Source organism: Rattus rattus, chromosome 1 (assembly GCF_011064425.1).
Source record: "Rattus rattus isolate New Zealand chromosome 1, Rrattus_CSIRO_v1, whole genome shotgun sequence".
NCBI classification, from domain to species: Eukaryota; Metazoa; Chordata; class Mammalia; order Rodentia; family Muridae; genus Rattus; species Rattus rattus.
In genome coordinates this window covers 29,383,418-29,401,265 of record NC_046154.1, presented here as the reverse complement: position 1 = coordinate 29,401,265, position 17,848 = coordinate 29,383,418, and the positions used below count along the sequence as shown (strand labels likewise).

At 50.1% G+C, this 17,848-nt stretch overlaps 1 protein-coding gene across 3 annotated transcripts in view; it reads left to right on the top strand.

Annotated features, from left to right (window-relative positions):
- Phc2 (polyhomeotic homolog 2) overlaps positions 1 to 17,848 on the top strand; it is a 99,448-nt gene extending 81,600 nt beyond the window's left edge. For all 3 annotated transcript variants that reach the window (XM_032897526.1, XM_032897517.1, XM_032897508.1), the window contains 6 exons: positions 8,639 to 8,841; positions 10,296 to 10,425; positions 10,900 to 11,014; positions 12,168 to 12,309; positions 13,092 to 13,368; positions 16,533 to 17,848. In XM_032897526.1, the coding sequence (XP_032753417.1) occupies positions 8,639 to 8,841; positions 10,296 to 10,425; positions 10,900 to 11,014; positions 12,168 to 12,309; positions 13,092 to 13,368; positions 16,533 to 16,687 (1,022 nt within the window). In that variant the 3' untranslated portion in view covers positions 16,688 to 17,848. The remainder of the gene's footprint in view (positions 1 to 8,638; positions 8,842 to 10,295; positions 10,426 to 10,899; positions 11,015 to 12,167; positions 12,310 to 13,091; positions 13,369 to 16,532) is intronic.

Sequence of the window (17,848 nt, the reverse complement as noted above, 5' to 3'; positions counted from 1 at the left end):
GGAAGACATCCAGCTGTTTACAATTCCACTTCTGCACACTCTAGCCTGTGATTTGGGATGAGTCGTCCAGGCCCTCTCTGCCTATGTCCTGAGAGATGGCATGAAAGTCAGCTAGCTGTACAGTAATGGCTGCCAGGAGGGAGGGTTTGGTCCTCCAGCCAAGACTGTAGACAGAGACATTCAGCACTTACCCAAAATCCCGAGAAGCTCATTTGCCCTCTGGGCCTGCTAACCAGTGTCGATGAGGTCATCCTGTAGTGACACTCAGTCTGGCTCAGGTACTTTCCCACTCTGCTGGCCAGCTCCCTCCGCCCTGACCTAGGTTTGGATCCAGAGTCTTGCTTCTGTGCCTGTAAATCTCCCTGCTGTGCTGGCACAGTGTCCTCCAGGACCCCCTGCCACCGCTGTCTCTTCCTTTCTCTGGAGAGGTTCTTCAGAACAGCTACAGTTGGCCCAGCTGAGGAAGGAGCTCTGAGGGCAGGCTGAAGCCACAGCCATGGTTTTGGCCTCCAGGCACCAGGTCTTCTGTCTCACAGCTCTATCCTTAGAAGAACTGAAAAGGTGACAGGCATTGGCTCCTCTAGGACTCAGAGGGCCCAGTGTGGGAAGGAGCCTGTAATTTTCTCACCACTAAGAGCTCCTTTGGTATATGCCCTAGAAGATACCATCTTCCAAATGACATTCACTCTTGCTGGGTTTCCAGAAAGCACACCTGTAACTTGTGCCATCTGCATGGGAGATGCATGTGTGGTCATCGTCTAAAGTTAGTGTAAAAATTGGGGGGTGAGGGGAGAAATGACTCATCCTAAATTGTAGGTGTTGGAAACATGGCATTAAATAATGGTGTGTGAGGCCTATTGAAAGAGCATGTGCTCTTTCCCTTCTGACATTTTGGAATGTTAAGTGTAGGGCCTGGATCCTGATTAACCGTGCTCCTTTTCTTATTAGTCCAAGGCTCCATCTGGGAATCACTCATCTAGATCATTGCCAGTCCCCAACCCTATGTCCCAGACCACACATGATGGATGCCTCAGCCTCACTGCCTCGGAATGCGTTTGCATTTCCTGCCTCCTCCCTCAAGTGCCCTCACATTGGTCCCAGCCAGGAGCACAGCCCTCCCCTCACTTACACAGCCACTGCCGGGAGATGAAGCCACCATGTCCTGCTCAGGTCTTTCATGACCTTTGGTGTTCTTGGTGCTGTGGCAAAACAGGCAGCAAGAACAACCTAAGGGAAGAGGGTCCGTTTGGCTCACAGTTTAAGGATGCTCTTCACCATGTCACAGTAGGCGTGGTTCTGGGAGCTAGAGGCCACTGGTCACGTTGGAATGGTGCTGACCCGTACTCAAGGTGACTCTTCCCACCTCCATTAAACCTCTCTGGAAACATGCTCACAAACAAGCCCGAGGTTTAGCTCACACGTGACTGAGCCCCTCAATCCTGAAGACTAGTTGCCTCGTCTGGAAAAGTAGGGCTTTAGACTTGGCCCTTTCAACTGGATTTGGTCTCCTCACCTCCCACCATACCTGGGTCCATAAGCAGGGTAGGAGAGGGTTGGAAAGGGTCTGCTCACCTGAGCAAAGCAACTAACAACAGGACCTGAATGGCCAAAACCCCACCTGCTTTTTTTTTTTTTTTTTTATTAACTTGAATATTTCTTATATACATTTCGAGTGTTATTCCCTTTCCCGGTTTCCGGGCAAACATCCCCTCCCCCCTCCCTTCCTTATGGGTGTTCCCCTCCCCACCCTCCCCCATTGCCGCCCTCCCCAACAGTCTAGTTCACTGGGGTTCAGTCTTAGCAGGACCCAGGGCTTCCCCCTTCCACTGGTGCTCTTACTAGGATATCCATTGCTACCTATGAGGTCAGAGTCCAGGGTCAGTCCATGTATAGTCTTTAGGTAGTGGCTTAGTCCCTGGAAGCTCTGGTTGCTTGGCACACACCTGCTTTTTTAAAGAGTGTTCGTCCTGCAAATCTCTTTGTGGCGTGCCTAGATTGAACTCCAGCCCACCACTCCACCTCTACCATGCCTGGCTTCTACTCCGTCCAGGGAAGGGACACCTCCCTCACTTTCACAGTGCCAGTAGTTTCTTTGGGGATTTGAATATAAAGAGATTATAAAGTGGGCCCCAGACTTTTCCAGGCCTAACCACTCCACCTTCAGCTTTCCTCTCTGTAAGGTGACCTGCTGCTGGGACCAGCTGTGGCCTCCTGCTGTCTCCTGGATACAGGCTCAGCAGGCATCATCTTGCAGGTGCCTCCCTTACATTCTCAACTGGCTGAACAAAAGGAAGCACAGAGCAAGAGTGAGTGAGTGAGCTGTGATGGCAGTGCTGAGCCCGGAGCAAGTCTGCCGGAGTGGCTCATTTGTTGAGCCAGGCTACCAGTTACTATCTCCTTAAATTCTCTGTTAATTTCACTAGCTTGTTCTCATGCTGTAGCCAGCCAAGACATCCTTTGTCAACTCAAGCTTCTACATGTACACACACACACATACACACACACCGGGAAAACCCCTCCACATTCTAGTATAACAGGTAGTTTATGTGTCTGTATGTCTCATCTGTGTATAGGAAGGACCTGGTTCTGAACTAGCCAGGATTTTCAAGTCTCGGACCAGTTTGATCTCGCTTCAGCTGGCTGGAAAGTGTCTTTCTAGGTGCCTCCCTGCCTCTGCATCTAGAGGTCATCCTACCTTGACAAGTTTCTGCATCTGAGTTGGTGTTCTACCTCTCCTGTGCACTGGCAGGCGCTGCCAGTGGACTAAAGAATAGTAGCTGTCTAGGGTAGCCTGCAGAAGTGCCGCACACCAACTAAGCCTCTCACTGTCACAGCTCAGAGTAGTCTAAGTCTCACCTATGACAGATCTCTTTGTAGTACCAAGGAGATTGTATTCTGTATGGTGATGAAGACTGACTTATTATTATTTTTATTATTTTACATTAGAATTCTTTGCAGTTTAACATGCCTTAAGCATGTGTCATATATTGGACATTGGATTAGTCTCTGGGGACAGAGTTAACTGGGTCACAGCCCCTGCCTTTGTTAGAAGTGACCAGTCCCAAAGAGACTGTCAGAACAGTGGCATAGACAGGGCCCCTGGGTAGGCGTCCCTGTTCAATTCTTGCAAAAGCAGTTGGGAGCCTGTGATGAGATCAGCAGTGAGGAGCAGCCTAATTGCTGACCTTGTGTTTACTAAGACAGCACATACTAGTAGTCCAGTGAGGTCAGCTTAATGGCAGTTCCAACCTGCCTTTTCCCAGTGGGGCTTGGCCTATTTCCTCCTGCAGCCCCTGGAGCTAGAGGAGTGCCCGCCATTCTGTGGAGGTGCTCACTATAGGAAGGCATCTGAGACCTGTGGGAATCCCCAGCAGAGCTTTCAGCGCCAGGCATTGGTGGAGCTCACTGAAGAACCCAGTTCCAGGGACAGAGTTCCTTTGTCTCTTTTCTTTGCCTCAGGCCAGCAGGGCGGGTTTCTGCAAGTTTCACTGTCAAAGCGGCTCCCCCCCCCCCAACCAGCTGCAAAGCAGTCTGGGAGAGTGGGAAGCAGATTAAATTAATCTCAGTGTGCTGAGCATGGCAGGGGGCAAGACCGGTTGGTCATTCCAGAAATAGCCCAAACCCTGTTACAAAAGCAGGTGATGAACTGTGGGCCTTCCTGGTGGTGGCAACGCCAGACAGCTGTGAACCTTTCCTGGTCACAGAACACCCTTCTCTGCCCCTGGGTTCTGTCTCCTGTAATCTGTCCCAGGGTTATGTCAGCATGAGGAGTTTGTCTATCTTGAGAGAGAGAGACAGACTTAGACAGACAGACAGACAGACAGACACACACACACACACACACACACACACTGACTGGAGATTTGAGAGCCCTTGCTTCCCATCTGTGAGCATTGATTTGTACCTCAGCAGGTAAATGCCTGGAAGACTGCCCTCCTCTGTCTCACAGGTTCTATCAACAGGTGCCGCTCTAAGGCAGGAAGGAAGGGTGGGGACAGCTAGAAAGAGCCCACAAAAGGGGGCAGGGTATCAGGAGCAGTCGGGTGAGTGCCAGTGACTGGTGGTAGGCAGCCATGATCCCAGAGCAGCAGGCTTCTTCCAGTTTAATCCCATAAACAGCACCAGGAGTTTGTAAAGCACACCCTTCCTTCAGCCTGTGCCTTCAGGCCAGAAAGTGGCTGTGTAGAAGCAAACAGGAGCCAGGTGCAACGGTGCACAGCTGTGATCCCAGCACTGGGGCTGGGAGAGAGCTCAGTAGGGCCAGGACGGGAGGATCTGAGGCTGGCCTGAGCAACTTGGTGAGGTCTTTCCTCTAGATGGGGAGACAAATAGTGAACCAAAAACAGCTGTGAGTGAGTTCTCTTGAGGTGCACACTTGGTGGTCATGTTAAGGTAGGTCCTAACATCTTTATTTTATAGCCCTTGGAACAGGCTGAGCAGGCGAGGGTGTGGCATAATCCACTCACTGATGGAGACAGTCCCTAAGCCCTGTCTAAGCCCATGTTTGCTCAGCGTACATAGCCAGGGTTACTGGGCAGAAATTAGCAGAAAAACAGATTTGTGCTCATTATGAAGAACTTGTACTCCTCAAGGTAGCAGCAGATGGCCTCAGAGTTATTTCCTCTGTCGCTAGAAGCATTCAGACAGACAAGTGCTAAAAGTCACTGGGCAGGGAGCACTGTAGAGGATGATGTTTGAGTGCTGATTACAGACTGGAGACTGGTCTTGCTCTTAGTGGTCCACAGGGTGTTCAAATCCACACAGGCTGTCCAACTGGTCTGTAATTAGAAGGAAACAGCCATCATTAAGTGTAGTATTCAGCTCTTATATTTGAACAACATTTGTCCATCATTTTAAATAAAATCTGTATTTCTTTATATATTTAAAATTTTAGAATATAAAAACAAAGGAAAATTAAATAAACACAGACTTTAAACTTTAAAAGAGAAACTTAGTTTGATCGCTTGTGTTATTAGCTCCATCCTAGCTATTTCTAGGTTGTGAAATTGGTAGAAGTCTTTATAATTGATAAAAAAGTTAAAGTTATAATTTCTAACATTGGTACAAAATTTATCTTGATACAGATTTGAGGTTTTCATTAGTGTGAATTTCTTGTATTGATACAAACATCGGGATTGGTATTGTTACTCTTAGATAGGCATTGTGCCTGTGCAACACATTTAAGAATACAGAGCTTAGGGTTGGGGATTTAGCTCAGTGGTAGGGCGCTTGCCTAGGGAGCACAAGGCCCTGGGTTCGGTCCCCAGCTCGGAAAAAAAAAAAAAAAACAAAAAAAAAAAAAAGAATACAGAGCTTAGACCCAGTCCTTCTCTAACTGCTATTAAAACTGTTCTTAGATGATCAAACAGTACGAGTTAAGTAAGGGCCAGATAGCACATTGGCGTTCGGAGTTAATTGTAAAAGGGTGTTTTCGCGATACTTCAATTAGAAACGGCTGAGAGTAGTCAAGGCTTAACAGCTCACATATACGTTACATAGGTAGTTTTCAAAGGCATTAGAAGTCCACAGAATGACATTTAGGCCATTTCTTTATTAAGGATCATTTGACTAGAGACCTGTCTGTTCCACACAGTACCCCTTCTTGGTTCAAAGAAGAAATTGAGCATCAATGGCATTATTTCCAATTGTGGCAAGACAGCCACTAGGCAAGAATTTCCACAATTCACCTACAGACAAAATACTGTCCGGAAAAAAGACACACTATGCAGAATAGCCGACTGGTAGCTCTGCCGAGACAGGGTAAGCAGTCCTTCATGATTCTGCATTACAGAGAACTGTCAGATGATCCTGGGTCAGAAGACTGAAGATTGATGCTCCAGTGTTTTAAGAAGTTAAGAGACTGTCCAGGTAGTCAGCCGTCTCTACAAATTGATTAAGTTTTGGAAGCTGTGTTTTGTGCTTTCTGTATTTTTAGGTAGTATTTAAGTTGCTCTCAGATTTTGATGGGGTTGAAGACTGGTCTTATAGTCTTATAGCCAACCCAAGCTGTTTAGCATTGAGAAAGATGATAGAGATTTGAAAGAAGGTTTTTTAGATGGTATTCAAACTAAAACCAGGACATAATTCAGGTATAGAATTGTGTAAGCCTTTTAAGTTAGGATAGATGGTAGAGTGATTTATCTAATTTGACAAAATTGATGGACTGGGTATTAAATATATCTTATACTTTATAAATTACATAATTGTAATAGTTATGCTCAGTTTATATCTGAGAGAACGAGCCTTTTAATTGGACAAAAGAGGGGAAACGTTGTGGGTTGCCGTGGTGCTATTTGTATTCTGATGTTAATTCTCCTTCCCCGTGAGGAGTGGATCCCATACTCAGGTGGTTTCATGGGAACCTTCTCCCCATTCTAACTGCTCAAATGATGACTGGAGCGTGTGATTGGGCAGTGGAAGGGAAAGAGGGGGCTGGAGGTTTTAGGTGTGGAGGAGGGGGAGACGAGGGAGTGGAAGGAAGATGGAGCAGAACCACATGGCCTGGAGAAACTGCAAGTAGCAGGGATCTCCTAGCTGGGGAACAGAGCAGTGCGGTGGTGAATCTGCCCAGTCTAGGCGCGCAGCTTACAAATATTGTAACTGAGTTGTGTGTTCTTTGCATGGGCTTAAAGGGGTTGGAGATTTATTTACTACAACATAAAATTTGGGTTTTTTTTTTCCATTTCTAAACACTTTTACTGATTAAAAAGATTCATTCTAAAGGAGAGAATTTCTACTTGGGGGTAGTGGCACACACCTGTAATCCTAGCATTCAGGAGGTAGATGCAGGAGGATCTCTATGAATTTGAGGCCAGCCTGGTCTGTAGAGTGAGATCAAGGACAGTCAGAGCTGAACATGAAAACTTTATCTCAAAAATTCAAAGCAAAAAAAAAAGAAAAAAAATGAAACTCTCACTAGTTTTCTACAGAAAAACCAAACCTAATAAAACTTATTTCACATTAACACAAACACAGAAAGGGTATTTTTTTTAACTTGCTGGTGTGGCTTTGGGCCAAACGCAAATTAAGGTTTAAAAAAATTATTTGTGTGTGTGTGAGCACATGCACAAGCACAAACACATATATTAATGTACTGGTGTGGAGGTCAGGGGGCAACTTTCAAGGTTTGTTCTCTCTATAGTAGGGTCTGGGTGTCAGACTCAGTCATAAGGCTGTAAGACACTGATACCCACTGAGCCATCTCACCAGCCACAGGAATTGGTGTTTAAACCCCTTGTCAGTCACCTCTCCTGGGCAGCTTCTGCTCAGCTGTGCGGTCTGTTCCTCATTGGGGTCTGGAGGAGCGGGGGCCAAAGGCATGTCGTAGCGAGTACTTCGTCGTTTGGGAGGTCGGCCCTGGTGTTTAGAAACAGGAGAGCTGTAAGAAGGTGAAGCAAAGGTCAGAGATGTGCTGAGCCCCTAGACATGGTTACTAAAGTGCTCCTGTTGTTATTTCCTTGTGTGCATGAGTTTTCCATTTTCTGGGAATATTTTGGGTTCTTATTATGAAATACCATCTTCATAGAAAGTGTCTTACAAAAGTCACCTAAGTAACACCATTACTTTTATCATGGTAATACTGTTTAAACTTCGTCATACAACACTGGCTGATGCTTAATATCAACAGGCTTACTGCAATAAAGGAATGGCTTTTCCGCTTTTCTTTTTTAGGAAGTTCCAGGTTAAAGGCACCTCAGCTCACTGAGCACTTGGTGGTGACAGAAAACAGCCTTGGGAAAGGGACCGGGGAGTGGGCTCTAAAAATGTGGTGTTGATGCCCTGTATCTCTGAAGCAGTGCGACATCACTTGGGAGATGCTGGCAGAAGGAGAGGAGGCCAGCCTGATGGGTGTGGGAAGCACCCATCCCACTCTCCAGAGCATTTACTATGTTGTTATCCAAAGGAGAAGTTGGGAAAGCTGTCCACGGAGGGAGGGGGGGTCCTTCGCTGAGGGCTAAATGGCGTGCATGCTGCGCTCTGAACAGGAGGTATGATTAAAAAAGCAGGGGTCAGCAGAGAGAAATGGTGGCAGTGCTAACAGCTGCAGCATTGGAAAAACAAAATAACCGTGTAGCTGAGTGCAGTGGCCTCCCAAGGACGGCGTGTGCTGGGGTGCCCTCCCTCCCGGAGTGGCCTGGGCATCGCTCTCAGTGCTGTTAAGATCTGGCCCTCCGAGGAATCTCACAGAAGGTGACTTTAACCCTGTCCACCAAGCTGCTCTGTTATACCAGGAGCCTGGGTTTAGTGGAACTTCTTGGTTTGCCTGTAAATATCTTGGTCACTATTTGGAATTCTCTGTAAACTGAGTGTTGCTCTGTCTAACCCAGTACTGGCTGAAATTTTACCTCCTCAGGGACAGAATTCTGGACTCTTCAGCCTGGTTAGATCTGTCTTGAGTAGACCTTTTAAAAATGCTGCTGGGCATAGAGCCAGATTATTGCAAAACTGATAGCGTTCCCACTGGGCAGTGCGGCCACTCGCACTGCACCCCTTGTAAGTAGGTTGTGGGGGTAGGGACTGCTTCGATGACACTGTGGGTGTTGGCTGTCCATCTCCAAGCTGGCCTCTGTTCTGATTGAAATCAATCAGTCTCTTTTCTCTCTCCCCCCACCCCTCTCTCTCTCTCTTTCCCTCACAGAGACTGGGCAGGGCATTGTTCATGCACTGACCGACCTCAGCAGCCCCGGCATGACCTCAGGGAACGGAAACTCTGCCTCCAGCATCGCCGGCACTGCCCCCCAGAATGGTGAGAATAAACCACCACAGGCCATTGTGAAACCCCAAATCCTGACGCATGTTATCGAAGGGTTTGTGATCCAGGAGGGGGCGGAGCCTTTCCCGGTACGGACTACTTCTTTTCCCCTCTTTTTTTAAAAAGTATAATTTGGATGTGTACTAGAATATTTTTACAATTCCATGTAAAACTTCTGAAAATGTGAACAGTTTGTTCTTCCTTTGCTAATTCCCCCATCCTCCAAATGTTGGAATAATTTCTCTCTAGGATTGAGTTTCTCCAGAGTCCAAAAAGACTTGGTGATCAAGGCTAAGGGTTAGGGTTAGCTAAGGTTAGGGTTGACAGGACCCCTTGGTTACAAGTTTATGCACACAGGATTAGGTGTACCCCTGACCTGTGACCCCTTAAATAGAGGTTTCCCTGGGGATATTCGATGAAAGACAGTGGGCTTTGGAAAAGTATATATTATTGAGTTTTCAATACCAAAATGTGAACAGCAAAACTTTGGCCAGTTAGCAAAGGAACCTGTTAGTACAGAGTTCTAGCATGTGAGAGATCAAGATGGTGGCATGGGAGTGCAGTCTGAGATGTGCTTTCTGGGAGTAAAGCCTTAAAGGGCGTGAGTGAGGTCAAGGGCCTTCAGACAGGACCCTGCTCAGGAGGACTGTGTGTATTGGACCCCCACCCTCCTGGCCATCTGCCTATTGCTCATGCTTTGGACCCATCGGAGGTTTTACAAGTCACCAGGAGACTGACCTTGACTCCTACAGTGGATGAGCCTATTTCTGAACCACCAACAGACAGGCACATTTGTGGCCTCTCTTTCTGGAGGTTGGCCAAGGCCAATGGCAGATCTCCCGGGAGTAGCTTACTGTATAAGGAGCTAGCTCTGGTCCCTGCCCCTCTCTACTCCACTCCAGTCCTCCTGCTTGTGGAGAAACACTGGGAACCTCTGAGCCTGCAGAGTGAAGGCAGACAGAACTGCAGCTCACATCATCCTAGAGCCACACCTCTACCCATTGAGCTGACCACCAGTTACCCAAACAAAGCAAGGGCCAAAAAGAGGCAAAGCCTTGGGTGTTGCCGGCCACAGGGAACATGTCCTCTGTGGCTGAGGTCAGTGTGTCCTGCTCTCCCACGTGGCTGCCTGTTCCTGTGGCTTGGCTGTGGTCAGGTAGAGGACAGTATGAAATCAAAACAGGGTGCTGAGTCTTTTATAAGTACACCCTCACACGTAGCCCTGCCCTCCTGGTGCCCTCCACCTGATCAGGGAGGGGTGAGGGAAATCTGATACCTGCCCATAGACGCACCTGGGCAGAGACTGTCTCTGACTTCTTGAGCTGTCCCTGTACTCTGGTGCCCACTGTTTCTTGATTTGGGAGCCAAACAGTAGAACAGACAGAGGCTTGAGTAGAGCATCCTTGGATGATGGCATGCAGGTGGCTGGGGGTGGGGGGTGGGGCTGATATCTGCCTGGCTATTGTGTACCTGTAATATAATGAGGCTGCACAGCAGGGAGTCCAGATCTAACCTGGTGGCCTCCATGTCACCTGTCCTCTAGGTGGGACGCTCGTCCCTGCTGGTGGGGAATCTCAAGAAGAAGTATGCACAGGGGTTCTTGCCTGAGAAGCTTCCACAGCAGGATCATACCACCACTACCGACTCCGAGATGGAGGAGCCCTACCTGCAAGGTACGAGCCAGCCACGGGGCTCAGATCTCCTGGCATAGGCAGAAGAACAGGCCTTACACTTCCCTGACCAGGACTGAGTAACATTCCTTCCCACTGAACATTTCACCAGCAGCTCCTCAACCTGTCCCTGGAGAAGGTAGCACCGTGGTGGGAGGAGTCTAAGGCCATGGTCAGGCAAGGACTACATTTAGCTCGTGTGAGCCTTCTGCTTCCTCCATGGTCATGGAGAAGGATGCTGCTCTGCCCATGTCTGCTGTGCCTTGGCCCAGTGTGCAGGATCCATCACCAAACACTCAGGGCAACCCCAGGGGGAGACCTAGCTTTGCAAAAGCACAGGCAAAGCTGGTCATTTTTTGGGTGGATGCCACTGGGTGCCACATCCCAGAGACATGAAGGGGCAGGATAGGGAGCACCTGTGCCTGTCTAGAGCCTGTCACAGTCCCCCCCACATTCAGCCATTTCCATACTTTACAGAATCCAAAGAGGAGGGTACTCCCCTCAAACTCAAGTGCGAGCTCTGTGGACGGGTGGACTTTGCCTACAAGTTCAAGCGTTCCAAGCGCTTCTGCTCCATGGCTTGTGCGAAGAGGTGAGTGGATGAGCCTCACTGCCAGGCCCTCCCCATCCAATCTTTCTGTAAGCATCTACCTCGGATGCTGTAGTAAAGCCCGTCCATCCTCTGTCCCCTGGTCTGCTGAGTTAGGGCACTGTGTTCAAGTGCACCAGCTGAGCTCACAAGGCCCAAGAAACCACAGTGGAGGGTTATGAGAGGAAGCATTGCCGACCAAACCCAGAAAGTAGCCTGCTAGCTGTGCCCTGAGGGCAGCCATGCACAGAAACAGTGTAGCCCAGAGCTGTGGCAAGCCTTTATCCAGCCTGGAAAACTGATGGTGATCAACCACTGTCAGTTATTGAGAAGCTGTTCCGAGGCTGGGCACGGTGCTGCAGATCTGTAACCACAGACTTTGAATGAGGCTAGCCTCCACTATAGTGGGGCTACTGAGGAGACCTTGTCTCAACCCCAGACAAGGAACAGGCGGACAGACAGCTAGGCAGACAGAGAGACTTGGTGCCAGGGCCCTGCTAGTCAGGTGACCGTCTCGGCATCTCGGTTAGCAGCTAACTAAGTGCTGTCAGCATTGCCTATCACTGTGCCCTCTCTCTGGGCTGGAGAACTCCAGCATGAGGAAGGAGTGCTTGTGGCCACCTCAGGTGGCCCAGATGATGAGTCCTCGGGGCTTTAGGCTCACACATGCCCTGTGCTCTTTGTAGGAGCAGCTGTACCTTTAAAGCCCAGAACCCGAGAAGAACTCTGTAGGCTTCATAGAGGGTGCTGTGTGTGGTGAGCCGGGGCTCCCGTCCTCAGCCGTGGTGCCCAGGCCGTGCTGAGGGAACCTCAGCCCCTGGTCAAGCTTTGTCAACTCCAGCAGGGCAGCAGCAGGGGAGTTTCTTAGCATCACAGTGTGTGGCAGCCACTACGCACCCATGCTCTGGGGAGTTGAATTAAGAGTGTCACTGGCAGTCCTTCGTGTCCTCATGAGACCAGTTTTAGAAGGCAACTGCTACCACACCCTGCCTCCCCGGGAAGGGCTCAGAGCTCAAGTGCTTGCCCAGAGTCACAGAGTCCTGTCAGCGTCCTGGAGTCAGGATTTGTACCTGTAGACAGACTGGGATTTTCCCAGACAGTGACTGTTTGTGCCACCTAGGGCCCCAGCTCTGACTTGTTTGCTCCTGTCTGACAGGTATAATGTGGGATGCACCAAACGGGTGGGACTTTTTCACTCAGACCGGAGCAAGCTGCAGAAGGCAGGGACCACAACCCACAACCGCCGGCGGGCCAGCAAGGCCAGTCTGCCCACACTTACCAAGGACACCAAGAAGCAGGTAAGAGACCGCAGAGCCCACTTCCACATTGCTCCGGCTTCAGTCAGCGTCTCCTTCCAGCATTCTGCTCTCACCCTTACAGGCCTCACAGCCAGCCTCCCGGGCCCTGAGGAAGGTCCTTCTTTAGACCTATCCTTTCCAGTAGTCTTTGCCCAGAACTAGCCCCTCTTGGGGTTACCATCCATTCCTATTTCTTGGGTCCCGTCCTCGTGACCCTGTGAAGACAGGCTGTTCTGTGTCCTCCCTCTTGGGCCAGGAGAGATGGCAGTAGCCTCCACTGCCTTCTGCCCCTGTGAAAACTGGAGGGCTCTATCAGGACCATGGCTATTCAGCTGTTAAATAGTTTCCTAGTGGTTCAGAGCTAGGAACTCTGCTATGTGCTAACGATCCAAGGACATGGTCTTGAAGGAGCTCACACCCAGTCTGGCAGTCTTTGTCCTTCTGTCTGTCTGCTGGGCAGTGGTGGCGACAACTCTGTCTTGCACCTTGCTAAGAATCTGCCAAAAGCTGCAGTTCAGAATATACACATGCCAAGAAGTCCCCCTTGCTAGTCCGAGTCACACTGAACACCACACAGAAGAGACGTAAAGCAGATCACTGTGGCACGGTACAGTAGTGGGACAGTGCTGAGGGACTGAGGGTTCTGAGCAGGAAGCACAGCAGCTGCCCCTCAGGAATAGTGAACCCAGCAGAAGAGGGGGCTGTGCCCATCTCTGCCCCTTGTTGACGCCAGAGTGGTCTGTACCCCAGTCCTGAAGAACGATGTTTCTCTCTGCCCCCAGCCCTCAGGCACTGTACCCCTTTCAGTTACTGCTGCCTTGCAGCTGGCACATAGCCAGGAAGACTCCAGCCGGTGCTCAGATAACTCAAGCTATGAGGAGCCCTTGTCACCCATCTCAGCCAGCTCATCCACCTCCCGACGGCGACAAGGCCAGAGGGATCTGGAGCTCTCTGACATGCACATGAGGGACCTGGTGGGCATGGGACACCACTTCCTACCAAGTGAGCCCACAAAATGGAATGTAGAAGATGTCTATGAGTTTATCCGCTCTCTGCCAGGTAAGTTCCTTGGAACTTCCTTGATGGGGTAACAGAGGGAGTGGGGGACCTTGTCTCCCTCCAGGAGGAAGCAGGACTCAGGGTGCAGCGGTAAGGGCCATACGGTTCCTGCATGTGAAAGCTTCTGTTCTAGCACAGCACAAAGTCTAAGGGCAGAACTGAAACAGGCTCTGGCAAGTTGAGAGACTGCCCGTGGGAGCAGCTTGAGCAAGGGCAAGGAGAAAGACGTGTGGCATGGTGGGTGCAGTGTGTAGCCCTGGGGATGGAGGAGACAGTTCTGAGGCTGGTGTCGAGGCTCATACTTGGAAAGGAAAATGATGTAGCATTTCATTTCAGAGTCCTCCATAGGAACTGACTTCGTACCTTTTTGCTAGCCTCATGCATCCACTGCCAGGTAGCAGTGAGGTGGCCATAAGCCTGTTGCAGAGTGCAGTGTGGTATAGACGTTAGGAGCAGACTTGGAGGTCAGACACGACCTGGTCCAGTTCTAGTGCTCTCACGTAGCCTAGTGTGTCTGTTGTCCATCACCAGACCCCACACTTGTCAGAGCCCAGTTACTTCTGGTAACGACTTAGGAAGCCTCTGTAACCCTAACTCAGGGTCCCTTATGAAAGGGCAATTTTGTGTCAGCCAAGGCCAAGGCAACCCGGAGGCTTCTGGGGTTATAGGGTCATCTCATACATGGTTTGTAGGAAGGGGCTGGCTGTTGTCAGGAGGCCTCTGTATGAACCTTGTGTACCAAGCATGACAGCAGGTTTTCCCCACAGCTAGAGAGCCATCATGCCCTCTTGGACCCAGCCTCAGAAATCACATTCTGCCATTCCTACAATGTCTCATTGGTCACACAAAATAAGCTCTGTCCTTTGGGGGAACCCCCAGGCTGTCACAGTTAAGGTTTCTATTGCTGTGAGGAAACACCACAACCAAAAGCAAGATGGAGAGGAAAGAGTTTGCCTGGCTTACAGGTCCACATGTAGTCCATCACTGACGGAACTCAGACAGGTCAGGAACCTGGACACAGGAGCTGATGGAGAGGCCATGGCGGGTGCTGTTCACTGGCTTGCTCCTCATACCTTGCTCTGGCAGATTCCTTACAGAACCCAGGCTCACCAGCCGAGGGGTAACCCCACCCACCAACGGTCACTAATTAAGAAAAGAGCCTTCAGGAGGCGTTTCCTTGAGTCAAGTCTAGGCCTGAGGAGCGCTGGCCCTACTGCACAGGTGTGGTGCCCTGACACGGTTGTTCCTGCCCACCACACCCCAGCATCTAAGAGCAACTGAGGGAAGAAAGGGAACATTGAAGCAGCTCCGACCTACACCAGCCCTAGCCCTTTTTGCCGTTTCCTTCTGAGGATTCAAAGCCTGGAGCTGTTCTTACCCACTGGTGCTTGGTCCTGTGCTCAGAGTAACCTGCCATTTCTGTGCAAGGCAGCCTGAGTGTTCAGTGCAACTTAAATCACAGTGCTTATTATCATTCCTGCTTTTATTTTGTGTTACCTCTGAGCTTTTCAGTCCCACCTGGAAATACTTCTGACAATATAATTTTAAGATCTTTATAGTCGGGGTTGGGGATTTAGCTCAGTGGTAGAGCGCTTGCCTAGGAAGCGCAAGGCCCTGGGTTCGGTCCCCAGCTCCGAAAAAAAAAAAAAGAACCAAGAAAGATCTTTATAGTCTCTGAGTCTTGTTGGGGTTCACTCCATCAAACAAAAGTACACCCCAGATTACTTTCAGATAAGCCTTTCTATAATGTTGGACTTGTTCTGGAGCTCTTAGGATTCTTGGAAGTCCTATAATTGGTCAGAATTTGTGAGGCCAGCCCATGTGCACTGTGCTTCCCCTCCAGGGCATCACTTTAGGTCTACAGAAGGCTGGGGCTTTGTTTAAGACAAGATCTTTTATGTAGCTCAGGCTAGGCTTGAATTTCACAGCCTCCTGCGTGAGTCTCCCAGTGTTTGGATTACAGGTGAGAGCCACCACAGCAAAGGCTTAAAGGGAACATGGAAGTTACACCAGCAGCCTCATCCCAGCCTAGAGACTGCTTTAGGGTTTTTCTGGTTGGTTGGTTGGTTGGTTGGTTGGTTGGTTGGTTGGTTGGTTGGTTGGTTGGTTAGGGTTTTTTTGAGACAGAGTCTCATTATGGAACCCTGACTGTTATAGAACTCTCTCTGTAGACCAGGCTGGCCTCAGACTCACAGAGGTCTGCTTGCCTCTGCCTCCCAAGAGCGGAGTTTAAAGGTATACACCACCACACTGGAAACTGTTCTAATCCCCGGCCTCATTGGCCATCTGAGGAACCAAGGGCTTCCTGAACCAGCAAATACTGATGATGGTATACAAAGCCACTTTCTTTCCTTTTCCCTTCCTCCTCCCTCCAACAAAAAGCCAGGTAACACCCTTAGGCCGCTCAGCTCACTGGGAGCTTTACACTTCAGTTCCCAGCTCCGTCCTGCTGCATTTGCTGCTTCCTGAACAGGGAAGACTCAGGGCCCCAAATCACCTTAGGCAGTCATTGCTGCTCTGCCTGTCCTAGCCACTGCTGGCCCCAGTACAATGCTTTCCCTACCAATTTAATTTTAATGTCTCACCTCTCTGTAAGGTATAAAGTCTGTATTATTGATTTCTGTATTATTGATATGTTTCTGTGACACAAATCACTTCAAAACTTAGCTTTAGGCAGTAATGATTCATTCATCTTCTCGAAGTTGTGTGGGTCAGCGTTTGCTGTGGCTCCAGTCGAGCCATAGGCAGTCCCACTGAGGAAGCCAGCAGGGACAGCAGCATCTGTGGCTAAGGCTAGCATCTACTTCCAAGCAACTCAGTCCCATGACAAGAGGTCTCTTCTGCTATCACTAGCATCTGTCTAGAGGGAGCTGATGGAACATTCTGATGTGGTGAGAGAAGAGGCAAGGCTGCTGTTCTCCCTCCCAAGTTTCAGCAGCCACATGCTGGTCTCTAGCAACCCTACACCTAGAACAGCTCGTGGAGGCAGAGGTCTGAAGAAGCGTGTGCCCACAGAGGCCTGCATCATGACTCCCCGGCTTAGTAGTTAGCCTCTCAGGCTGCGAGACAAGAAGAGCAGTACTGCCCTGCGGTACCACACTGAGGCTGTCCCGAGCTGATCCAGGGCTTGTCCCTAACTGATACTGTTTGTCCATGGTCCTCAGGCTGCCAGGAGATCGCTGAGGAGTTCCGTGCCCAAGAGATTGACGGGCAAGCCTTGCTGCTGCTCAAGGAGGACCATCTAATGAGCGCCATGAACATCAAGCTGGGCCCTGCCCTGAAGATCTACGCACGCATCAGCATGCTCAAGGACTCCTAGAGTCTGCTGCTTGCCCACTGCGCCACCAGGCAGCCAGGGTTCTAGCCCCAGGCGGGCCCCGCCTCCTGATGGAGCAGAGCCACACAGACATTCCTGAGGAGCCCAAGAAAGGGCCAGTTTGGAGGGAAGGGCTCTCCCTAGGGGTGCAGCTGTGAGGAGGTCTGAGTACCTCTTCAGTGGCTCTCAGGGGCCATTTCTGTTGGAAGGGGTAGAGGTAGGTGGCACAGAAGATGGGGCTTTGCGCTTGTAAATACTAATAGCACTGGCTTCCTCCAAAGTCCCAATGTTCTAGCCCCCCCTCTTCTCCTTTCTCTGTCCCCCATTTTCCAGGGGGTTTATGGTCAGGGCTCCCCAACCTGAGTTGGGTTATTCCCAAGGGCAGCCGCAGGCCTGGACAGAGGTCTTGAAAGCCCTTGCCTTCTCTCCCCTTACCCCCTCCAGGCCTGGTTAATCTTCCGTTGCCAGCTTCTCCCACTTCAACCTGTTCCCACAGCACCCAGGGGTTCTACCCCTGTACCCACTGCAGGTGGAGAGAGAGAAGCTGGGCCCAGTTTGGCCATGCCTGCTGGCACAGACGCCTTAACGCTGTGTGTATGACTGTGTGACTGGGAGCCTGGACTGGCTGACAGGCCGTGAGAGCCCTCTGGCATCTCCAGGTGTTTTGTAGCAAACAGCCACTTAGTGCTTTGTCCTGGACTCCACTCAGCCTGAGGCTGGGGAACATAAAAGGCAGACCCCAAGAGTTGGCGATTAGAGGTCCCCTCCAGATAGCAGGAGGTTTCTAGGAAGGTCTCCACAGCAGACTTGCAGTGCGTCCTGCTGGTTGGCAAACAACATAAGCTACAGGGACGAGACCATGTGGCCCAAAGGCTGTGCCGACTGAAGGCTGGCTGGAGGCACTGTGGACGCAGCCTTTGGTTTTCCACTCCATACCTGCTCATAAGACTTGTATAGCAGTGCCAGCTACCTAAGGAGGGGCAGGCAGGAAGGGCCAGGGCCTGCCCCTGTCCTCACCAACTCTGGGAAGTCAGCTCTTCCTGAGAGGGGTAGGCACCTTCTCAGCTTGCTATGCCCTTTTCCCCATACCTCCAGGCAGGGTTGGAAATGAAGGACTTTTTTAACCTTTTCTTTTGTTTTTAAAAAATAAATGTGTAAAATCTG